General features: G+C 43.3%; 1 protein-coding gene across 10 annotated transcripts; it reads right to left on the minus strand.

Annotated features, from left to right (window-relative positions):
* Positions 1 to 6,536: 6,536 nt before the first annotated feature.
* Positions 6,537 to 9,576, minus strand: LOC311080817 (putative nuclease HARBI1). 10 transcript variants are annotated; one of them, XM_084110968.1, is made up of 10 exons: positions 9,259 to 9,516; positions 9,107 to 9,168; positions 8,938 to 9,024; positions 8,809 to 8,850; positions 8,565 to 8,740; positions 8,450 to 8,485; positions 7,797 to 8,351; positions 7,612 to 7,727; positions 7,404 to 7,515; positions 6,537 to 7,309 (listed from the first exon to the last, which is right to left on the minus strand). In XM_084110968.1, exons 7-10 carry the CDS (start codon positions 8,266 to 8,268, stop codon positions 6,939 to 6,941), a joined length of 1,071 nt encoding a protein of 356 aa, XP_083967094.1. In that variant the 5' UTR covers positions 8,269 to 8,351; positions 8,450 to 8,485; positions 8,565 to 8,740; positions 8,809 to 8,850; positions 8,938 to 9,024; positions 9,107 to 9,168; positions 9,259 to 9,516; the 3' UTR covers positions 6,537 to 6,938. The 10 variants fall into 10 exon arrangements, 8 of the variants coding, with proteins under 8 accessions (XP_083967094.1, XP_083967096.1, XP_083967091.1 ...); XM_084110970.1 differs by having other exon boundaries at positions 8,565 to 8,850; XR_014605721.1 differs by lacking the exons at positions 6,537 to 7,309; positions 7,404 to 7,515; positions 7,612 to 7,727 and adding an exon at positions 9,523 to 9,576 and having other exon boundaries at positions 8,097 to 8,351; positions 9,259 to 9,435.
* Between the last annotated feature and the right edge of the window lie 2,088 nt (positions 9,577 to 11,664).

An 11,664-nucleotide genomic window follows, 5' to 3' on the forward strand; every position in this document is an offset into this window, starting at 1 on the left:
TTTAAAGCCTTTGGAAAAAATCAAATGTAATTTGTATTTAAATACATTTAAGATGAGTATCTTTGTATTTTCAAAATACATAAAATACTTTTTGCCAGTCAACCACTTTATCAGGGTATTGATTTTGTGCATCAACTAGTTCAGATTCACTAGCTCAGCATTGGATCAGCGATTTTTTTCTTGGAATAAGGTGAGAATGTCATGATCAATTCTACTTGTTGATTAAAGTTAGAATAGTGCATTATTCACTTCAGTTAACATGAAAGAATAAAAGAGCACAGACAAGTGGGAAAATAGCGTTAGCCGATCAGGCTTGACCGGTTGTTGATTTTTATCAACTAGCTTGTCAAATGTGTTTAAAGGTCCCATTGCATGGATTATTTTATTATTTTAGAATGTTTCCTGGGGTGCCCTTATAATGTTAGCATGTTTTTTAGATCAAAAGTTGTTATAATTTAGAAATAAAAGGCATTTTTCCTAGCCTGATTTTAGCCTCTGATTTGAACGCTCTGTTTGAAGGGGCGTGTCTGTGTGAGACTTCAGTGTAAACGCCCTCTGCTGTGATTGGCTGCTGTGAGACTTCAGTGTAAACGCCCACTGCTGTGATTGGCTGCAGTGAGACTTCAGTGTGAACGCCCACTGCTGTGATTGGCTGCTGTGAGACTTCAGTGTAAACGCCCACTGCTGTGATTGGCTGACATGCTTGCATATGAAATATTTAGCATTACATGTGGAACTCTCTCGAATACTTTTACTATTACAGCTATTACACGTTTTTACTATTACAGCTATCGGGATTAACGAATCGTGAGAAGTTTTTAAGGTATTTAGATCTATTCCCATCACATTAAAGGTTGCAGTGATGAGCATTGAGCAGATGACAGCCTGTTGATCGCGTGAATGAAGATCTTATCATTGCAACGCAGTTTCTGCACTCTCACTAATGATTTCACCAATGCAAACAGGAGGTAAGTACAGTAAGAGCTTCGTTGTGCAGCGTAACAGCGGCATTGATTTCATAACAAATTTTGGCAAGTGTCCAGATAAACTCGCACTGTGTGATTGACAGCTTGGGCGATTGGAAAGGGATTGTTCTTTGTTCTTGTTGTGAAATTCACATAACCCACTGGTTCTTCAGAGGCTCGGATGAAGGAACTAAAAAAATACTTTTGTGTTCATTTGTACATCCAATCACTGAGCAACTGCCATGCTTCGCTCGTTTGCAAGCCATGATGTCTCTCGAGGAAAAACCATAGACAGTATAAGAAGGGAAAAAACAATATCGCGCTCGCTCTGCTCATATTCTCATGGGCGGCCACATTTTTTTTGCGGGCAAAGAAGAGAAAGGGGAGATAACCTTTCCCCGTATGACGACATAAGGGGAAGATTTCTAGATTCGCCCGTCTGAGCTTTCATTTTCTCAAAAATACCCAGGGCTTGGTTTACACCCATCAAAACGTCTGGCCACTGGGGGACCATAGGCAGGCTATAGGGAAACTCATATTAAGGTTAAAAAACCTCATAAAGTGAAATTTTCATGCAATGGGACCTTTAAAGCAGCGGTTCTCAAACTGGGGGCCGCGGCCCCCTGGGGGGCCACTAGATGGCGCTAGGGGGGCCGCAAAGAAATTCTAGAATATGAAATTATTTTTAAAAATGATTTTACCTGTATGTAAGTAAGGATTGTCCTATGTGAACTATGATGTATTTTAAAAAAAAGAAATATTTTAAAAATAATATCAATTATACACAGCACATTACGCTGAAACGTCACCAAACCGTTGAGGTAGCCTACTAGTGAACACAACGACATGAACACGCCGATAAATGCCAAGACTATTTAAAATGGACAAGTTTTTAGATAGAGGATGCAGTGTCTCAGCTGAGAAGGTCACAACAGAAGAGCCCAGCGTGAAAAAAACGAAATTGCGTAAATTTGACGACTCGTACATAAAATATGGCTTTATGGAACATAGTGACGGCAGACCACAGTGCACACTGTGCTTGAAGATTTTATCCGTTGAAGCACTGAAACCATATAAACTCAACCGACATCTCACAACAATTCATCCGGAGCATGCAAATAAAAGTAAGGATTTTTTTCAGAGAAAGAAAGAAGAATACGTCAAGCAAAAGGTACGACTGACTAACATCACGACAATACCTGAGAAAGCACAGCAAGCATCGTATCTTGCAGCCCTGCGAATAGCCAAATGTAAAAAGCCTCACACAATCGGAGAGGAATTAATACTTCCAGCAGCAGTGGATATGTGCCGAGTGATGGTCGGGGAGGAGGCCGCGAATAAGATTAAATCCATACCGCTGTCCAACGATACAGTAAGCAGGCGGATCAAAGACATCTCTTTTGATGTAAAATCTCAACTGACCGAAAGATTACGATCGTGTGAGCAGTTCGCGCTTCAGCTTGATGAATGCACTGACGTTAGTAGTGCTGCGCAAGTATTAGTGTACGTTCGATATGTATGGGACAGTAAAATTATGGAAGATTTTTTATTTTCAAAAGAACTCGAGGGGAGAGCCACAGGTGAGGAAATTTTCAAAATGTTGGACACTTTTATGGTAGAAGAAAATCTGAGCTGGGAAAAATGCGTGTCTGTTTGCACTGATGGTGCTGCAGCAATGACTGGGCACAAGAGTGGAGTTGTCACCCGAATTCAAGCCATAAATCCAAAGATCGCAGCCACTCACTGTATGCTTCATCGTCAAGCACTTGCATCGAAGTTAATGGCACCCGAGCTGCATGATGTGTTGGAAGTAGTAGTAGCGGCTGTCAACTTCGTGAAGTCAAGACCGCTGAAGTCACGTCTCTTCGCAAAACTATGCACAGAGATGGGAGCAGCTCATGATCGGCTACTGTTCCATTCAGAGGTGCGGTGGCTCTCACGTGGAAGGGTTTTACAGCGAGTGTTTGAACTCAGACGTGAGCTTCATGATTTTTTGAAAGAACATAAACCGGATCTAGAACTGTTTTTTTCTGACCAACAGTGGATGGCAAAACTAGCCTACCTTGCAGACATTTTCAGTAGTCTCAATGGACTGAATCTGTCCATTCAGGGATGTTATTCCACAATACTGGAGGCAAGTGACAAAATAAATGCATTCAGGAGAAAAATTGACCTGTGGGTACGTAAACTACAAAGAGGCATAACTGACATGTTTCCAAATCTATCTGAATTTTTGGATACAAACTGCATGGCAGTGGACTTCATGCTCAACACCATTACCAGTCACCTCACCTCACTGAATGAACATTTCAGTCGCTACTTCACAGACATTGACATGGAGAAATATGACTGGGTTCGAGATCCCTTTTCTTGCGATGTGATGGCCAGTGGCCTCAGTGGAAAGGCTGAAGATGAACTTTTGGAACTGTCCAGTGATCGTACTCTCAGGATGAGATTTAATCAGCAGGGCCCAGCAGAATTTTGGCCCACAGTTGAAAAGGAGTACAAGGAGGTTGCTCTTCAGGCCATGAGAATTTTGCTGCCTTTCCCAACAACATACCTTTGTGAGACATCTTTCTCAGCCATGATGGCAATAAAGACAAAATACAGGGCACGGCTTAATGTGGAAGATGACTTGAGAGTTTGCCTGTCCCCAATAACACCCAGAATTGATAAGCTCTGCAAAGAAAGACAGTCTCACCCTTCCCACTGAGGTTGTGTGTACTTGAACAGTGGTTACTAAATTGATGTGTCTGCATTGCATGATTTCTTTTATATTGTAAAAAAGTAGAGCAGAATTTTTTTTGTTTCTTGCAGAAAAAAATATTGCTGAAAAAACAGATTGCTGTTCAAATTGCAAACCAAACTTGAGCCAGTCATTTACTACATTAAAATGTAAGAAGTTTAATGCACTTTTTTACAATCATATGTAAATTAATTTTTCAGTATTCATCTTCTACTATGGACATCATAAATACTGTTCAGTATTCAAAACTTTTATTGCACTTTTCAGACAACATTATTGTTAACTGTCAAAACTATTTTTTATAACAATTTGTTATATTTTATGAAATGTAGAATTTAACAAATTTTGTATATTCAACATCAGAGACATAAGGCTACAAACAGAATTGTTGTTCCAGCACTGTACAAATTAATTTGTTTTTGGTACAATCTAAAATTTGTAAGTAAAATTTTAAGTTTGAGGATGTTTTCGTCATGAGTTTTCTTTTGGGGGGCCACAAAAGGATTCACCCTACACAAGGGGGCCTTCTCCTGAAAAAGTTTGAGAACCACTGCTTTAAAGCATTACTGTTAAGGCTGGGTGATATGACACTACATATCATAGCGATGATATAAAGTTTGAATTGATGGAACTTTTTCTAAATCGTTTACATAGATAGGCCTATTTGTGGGGTAAGCAAATTTATCCGTGCAGCTTTTAGTGGGCAGGAATTACTGGAACGTTGGAGTGGAAAAACAAACACTGATGAATGATACACCACAAAAATGTTCAGCTTTTAGTTTTATTGTACGTAAAAAAATTATAATAAAAAAGGGGTAAATAGTGTCAAATGAATCTAGTTTAATTCTAATTTTAAATGTTAGATACACTTTCTAATTTTAATAAACTTAAACTTAAATAGATACAAATAAAACAAATAAACGTTACATAAAATAAACATAAAATTACTTAAAAAGCATTGGACTACTGCAAAAAAAAAAAAAAAAAAACTCAAAAGAGTTTGAAATTCAGTTTATGCTGTGGAATCAAAACTTATATTGAGAATTGTGAAACCATGATATTGTTACTGTGAAGTAAAATTAGATTTTGGTCATATCGCCCATCCATATTCTTTGCTAGATAGCAGAAAAGGTTCCCACAGTTTTACATACAGTATGATTTTTTTAATAGTGTTCACCACAAGTAATAGACTACATTGTAACCAGAAATAAGTATATAAATGGCTGCTATTTTGCATATGTTTATTTGTAATTGCCAGAAAGAAAGAAAGAAAGAAAGAAAGAAAGAAAGAAAAGAGAGTGCAGAGATGAGGTTAGGAATGAAAAGTCAGTAGGCCTGATGTAGTTTCTTCATTCACTGTGACCTGTACCTGCACTGGATGGCCAATTTCACATGTTGGCCATCCAGTGCAAAAAACTGGATGCCCGTTCTTCACGTATGAAGAACGGGCCCCTGGGGCCTGTTGCACAAAACTAGGATAAGGGATTAAGCCAGGATATCTTGGTGATCCTGGCTCAATTGATCCGTAATCCGGTTGCACTAAAGCTGGATAGGGGGCAGGAGGATATGTTATGGTATAAATTACCATGGAGATTTATTCTGTGGAGCTAGCCTGCTCCAGACCAGGCTAAATTCCAGGATCTATTTAATCTCATCCCTAATGTCAGTCAAAATACAAATACAAAATACTGTGTGGAAAAATGTATTTAAATACAAATACAAAATACTGTATTTGTTTTTAAATACATTTTTTCACACAGTATTTTGTATTTGTATTTAAATACATTTTTCCACACAGTATTTTGTATTTGTATTTTAAATACATTTCCACGAGAAAAAATATACATCTCAGAAAGTGCACTAGGCTATCGCGCTGCGCTGGACTTCCCGTATCAGCTCCGCTTATGAAGCCGCAGTCTAATCCTGTTTACATGAAATAAGCTGCTCCGAGAAGGTTTAAGATTGCGCACCTGTTGCTATGACAGCAAGTCCAGGATGAGCGTCGAAGAACCAAACAATCCAAGATCATGCCAAATCGTCAACAATCAAATCCAGCTAACTGAGTTAGCGACGTATGAAGAACGGGCCCCTGGGGCCTGTTGCACAAAACTAGGATAAGGGATTAAGCCAGGATATCTTGGTGATCCTGGCTCAATTGATCCGTAATCCGGTTGCACTAAAGCTGGATAGGGGGCAGGAGGATATGTTATGGTATAAATTACCATGGAGATTTATTCTGTGGAGCTAGCCTGCTCCAGACCAGGCTAAATTCCAGGATCTATTTAATCTCATCCCTAATGTCAGTCAGCAGTCACCACAAATGGAAACCAATAGTTATTTCACTGCTCACTATACATTGTTATCACATATAACTAGACCCACTGTCATTATTTAAACGTTTGTGATCATTAATTTCAATCATTTTGGATAAATAATGATTTTTAGATGATGTTGCTATCATTAGATAATTTACAGTTTCCCATAGACTATAAGGCTATATATAAAATGATAGAATATTAGGGCCACAGAGGGAAAAAAAAAGACAAGTCATAATATTGTAACCAGTTGTTTTAAAGGAGGACAGTTGTTAAAATGACAGATGTGGGGCATTTCGTGAAATTGTACTTCAGTATGGTTTCATAAACAAAGACATGCTGATGTGCCAGAATATTAAGTATCACATTGTCATAAGTATCAAAACTGTAAAAAGAATATGTAGCTTTTCTGCAGAAAGAACCAGCCTCATAAATTTATGACTATCCTTTTTCGTCAGTGTGGCCCTAGTACTCTGTCATATAAACAAATACACAAATACACATTCCATATGAATATAAAAACACAATGTGTAACATTATGTTCCTTTATTGAATAAGGACAAAACAAAGCAGGTAAACCATCAGCTCCTTTCGAAACTGAAGTCACAGTGACTCTACAAGATGGAAAGCACAGAATCAAAGCATATTATACAAAATGATACATACACATTCAAAGGTCTGTATATAACACACCCTGCATGTCTGCACACTAAAATAAATGCAGGACAAATCCATACACATCAACTGAACAGACAAATGAATGGATGCAGTAGCCTCCCTGCAGCCTTGTATTACACACAGTATACCGCACAAACATCATAAGAGGCCAAATTCGTAAAAAAACGAACCCAAAAAAACCCAAATTCCTCTGCCACCGCAGGACATATTTAACCAAAATTGAAAGCACACATACTAACTAAAATAATTCAACACATATTGGTCCCTCAGCAGCCGACCACTGTCGTCATCAGGGAAGATTGCCGGATTGTCCCAGTCCATGGCTGGTGGCACTCTGGGGGCCCTCTCCTTCCTCAGGCAGGCCACATTGTGGAGGACAGCACAAGCCACAGTAATATCACATGCCCTAACAGGGCTGACCCTTAATTTGTGAAGGCAGTGAAAGCGTGCCTTCAGGAGGCCAAAGGTCATTTCAACTCTGGCCCTGGTCCTGGCATGGGCATGGTTGTAGGCCTGCTGTGCTTCCTGGGGGTCTGTGAAAGGTGTCAGGAGAAAAGGCTGGCAGCCATACCCCCTGTCTCCCAGCAACACACCAGAGAATTCACCTGTCAACACAAAATCTCATCATTACTACCTCATAAACACAGTGATATTCTTGACACAGCCATGATGGTTATAAATAGGGGTTGTGTGGCTTACCTTGTGATAGGCACTGATAGATTTCAGAGGCCCGAAAGATTCTGGAGTCATGGACTGAGCCAGGCCATTTTGCCACAACATTGCGGATCACACAGTCAGCATTGCAGACCATCTGAAATCATAAGATGAGGAATATTACACCAATCAATGCACATCACTGGCAATGCAGAGTGTTCGTCAATGGACAATATCAAAAAGTTATGTTCACCTGAACATTAATGCTGTGAAAGGATTTCCTATTCACAAGATCGGCCTCATGGGCACCTGAGGGGGCTTTTATCCTTATGTGTGTGCAGTCCACTGCACCAATGACATTGGGGAAACCTGTCACACAAAGTAATGAGTATCCTACTATGTGTTAACAGTTGTCCTGTAATTTGTAGATCCTCTTACCTGCAATCCTATAGAACTCCTCTTTGATGTCACAGAGTCTTCTGTGGCCAGGGAAGGAGATGAAGACATCTGCTAATGCTTTGATAGCCAGACACACACTCCTTATTGTGCGGCAAATTGTGGCCTTGTTCAGCTGTTCTGCATCCCCCACTGAGTACAGGAAGGCTCCACTAGCAAAAAAGCGCAAGGCCACACAAACCATTTGCTCCACACTCAGTGCATGGCTCCGTGCAGTGCGGTGCTTAATCCTGGGACCCAGTAGTCTGCATAGATACCTGATGCCATCTGCAGAAAACCTGTATCTTTCATATAGATGGTCATCAGGGAAGGCCAGTGGGTCCAACCGGTCCCTGAAGACCCTTTCTCGCCTGAAGGCTCTCCTCAGCACAAGTGCTTCTTCATCCACCACATCTCGCAAGAATGGGCATGCCATTGTCAGAGCAGAAAGGAACACACAATTTTGGGTCTTCATATAGGCTAGTGGCCACACCTGGTGCTGGGGGGGTGGGCAAAAGAGGCCGGTGCCTTATAACGATGACTTGGTTGTACTGATTGCTGGGAAAATAAAAAAAACCTTAGAAAGATGCCACCGTCCTGTGTGCTCACAATAAGAGCTCATATGTCATGGCTCACTTGACTTTACGAGAATATACCTAATTTTTATTTTGAGCTGTGTCATCTTCTTGGAGCTGGGGGAGGAAAGAAAAATAATGATTAATAAATTTGTGTTACAGTTAGCATACAGTGTACATTGAAGGCATATCTCACCTCCCTCTCAAGTTTTTTTTATTTCAAGGTCCAGTTTCCTAATTGTCCTCTTTTTTTATTTCGGACTCCAGTGCAAGATTTTCCATCTTTTTCTTCTTGTACTGAATGTCTATGTCTGCCAGTTCTATTTGGCGCCGGAGGTGGTTGCCATACAACTTTCTGATAGCTTGTGAGCTCTGTGAACACAATACAATTAGCACAGCTGGAATTTGGCAGGATGTGGTGTCCTTTTATTAATACGCACTATGTTGCCAGGCTGGTTTTCCCACTGTATAGCATCTGGGTCCTGTAAAAGAAATTAGATTTTTTGATTTTGATGAGGACTCCTCACCATTGTAGAGTAAATAGTACTTTCACAGTCTTAACATGATACCTCATGCCTTCTGGAATCCAGAGAGATGGTCTCCTCCTCATCATCGTCTCCATCATGTGCTGTTGCTGCTGCACTGGGGCTTTCACCCTATCACATTTAATCGGATTCATATTGAAGCTAGTAGACAAGACATGCCAGGCCTACAGTATGCCTTTGATGGAGTACTCACTGGATCAGCATCGTCTGGTGCTTGTGCTGGTGGCTCTAACAGGAACACAGTGCTGCCAGACACTGCAAGGCAATAGGTAAACCAAAGTCAGACAGTCCAAATTGATTCAATATGAATGTGGTTGTATCCCATGTAGAGATGGAAGGACATACCTTGAATGAAGCGGGTGGCATCTTGGGAGGAACCTATGCTCGTCTCTTTCCCCCCAGGGATCCCCTCTAAGACGGGCCTGCCTTTATTTAGCTCCAAGGCCATGTCCTCTGCTGGGGTAAGGTCAGCCTTTGGTGACCCACCACCCGTGCCTTGTCTGTGGGTATTCTTTTTCACTGCTAAAACAGTACAGACAATGTGTGAGCAGGCACCTTCTGGGTACAATATATGCTTGTGCTTTGTTAAATATTAGTCAGGGACCATACCATTCTGCAGAATGTTCTTTTATTTGATTTTGACCTGCTGCCATGTCCGTTTTGGCCCGTTCATGTTTAATCTACATCACACGCACGCGCACACGCACACACGCGCACACACACACACACACACTTTATCACAAGAACATTTAATGGAGTCACACTGCAAAAAATGACTTGGTATTTTTGTCTTGTTTTCAGTAAAAATATCAAAAAAAAAATCTTAAATAAAGATGTATTTTCTTGATTTGCTAAATGACCTAGCAAAATAAGTATAGTTTAGACAAAAAATATAAACTTTAAGTAAATGTGTGCTTAAAACAAGCAAAAAAAATAAAAAATCTGTCAATATAATAAGAAAAATTCTCTTGAAATTGTTACGAACTGGCTCCGAGACACGAGGGTTAAGATCCAAACGCATCTTTATTGTGGGTAATCCAGAGGCGTAATCCAGTGTACAGGCAAAAGGTCAAAACACAGGTAGGCAGTCCAAACAAACCAACAAAGAAACAAACAAAACAGGCAGGGACCAGAGGCAAAAGAGTAATCCAGGGAACAGGGCAAGAAATCCAAATAAACCAAAAGACAAGAAACCAGGGAAAACGCTCAGAATTGCAGTGTAACACTTAAACAAGACTTCGCAGTGAGTGAATGAATGAACATAGTATAAATAGACTGAGACTAACAGGATGAGACACAGGTGAATGCAATCAGTGAATGAGGTACAGGTGAATGTGATCAGTGATGATGAGTCCGGGCAGTGAGTCATGGGAAATGTAGTTTGTGAGTGATAAGTCTTATGTGGAGTGCCCTCTGGTGGCTCTCAAGGGCACTCCAGCTGGTGACCGTTACATAGCCCCCCCTTTAAGGAGCGGATTCCAGACGCTCCTAAAACTGACCAGGAGGGAGGTGGAGCGGAGGCGGACCCGGGGGCGGGATGGAGGGCCAGGCCCGTGGAGCGGAAGAGGACCTGGAGACGCAGGCTGTGCAGGCGACCAGGGCGGAGCAGGCTGTGAAGGCGACCAGGGCGGAGCAGGCTGAGCATCGGGCGGCCACGGCGGAGCAGGCAGTGCAGGCGACCAGGCCGGAGCAGGCAGTGCAGGCGACCAGGCCGGAGCAGGCAGTGCAGGCGACCAGGCCGGAGCAGGCAGTGCAGGCGACCAGGCCGGAGCAGGCAGTGCAGGCGACCAGGCCGGAGCAGGCAGTGCAGGCGACCAGGCCGGAGACGACCCTTCAGGCGGCCAGGGAGGAGACGAACCTTCAGGCGGCCAGGGAGGAGACGAACCGTCAGGCGGCCAGGGAGGAGACGAACCTTCAGGCGGCCAGGGAGGAGACGAACCTTCAGGCGGCCAGGGAGGAGACGAACCTTCAGGCGGCCAGGGAGGAGACGAACCTTCAGGCGGCCAGGGCGGAGACGACCCTTCAGGCGGCCAGGGAGGAGACGACCCTTCAGGCGGCCAGGGAGGAGACGACCCTTCAGGCGGCCAGGGAGGAGACGACCCTTCAGGCGGCCAGGGAGGAGACGACCCTTCAGGCGGCCAGGGAGGAGACGACCCTTCAGGCGGCCAGGGAGGAGACGACCCTTCAGGCGGCCAGGGAGGAGACGACCCTTCAGGCGGCCAGGGAGGAGACCATGGCACAGGAACAGACACCGGCTCAGGAACAGGAACAGACACCGGCTCAGCGGCGGCCATCTTGTCCGAAGACACTGGCTCGGCGGAGACCATCTTGTCCTGAGACACTGGCTCGGCGGCAACCATCTTTTCCTGAGACACTGGCTCGGCGGAGACCATCTTGTCCTGAGACACTGGCTCGGCGGTGGCCATCTTGTCCGAAGACACAGGCGTGGAGTCGGCCATCTTGTCCGAAGACACAGGCGCAGAAAGAGGAAGAGGAACAGATTCAGGCTCAGTATCAGCGCTCTGAGCTTGACGGGACCAGCAGCGGCGAGGGCTTTGAGCTGGATAGGACCAGCGGTGAAGAGGGTTCTGAACTGGACGGAACCAGCGGCGAAGAGGGCTCTGAGCTGGGCAGGACCAGCGGTGAAGAGGACTCTGAGCTGGGTAGGACCAGCGATGAAGAGGGCTCTGAGCTGGGTAGGACCAGCGATGAAGAGGGCTCTGAACTGGACGGAACCAGCGGCGAAGAGGG

This window comes from Abramis brama, assembly GCF_963993115.1.
Source record: "Abramis brama genome assembly, chromosome: 4".
NCBI lineage: Eukaryota > Metazoa > Chordata > Actinopteri > Cypriniformes > Leuciscidae > Abramis > Abramis brama.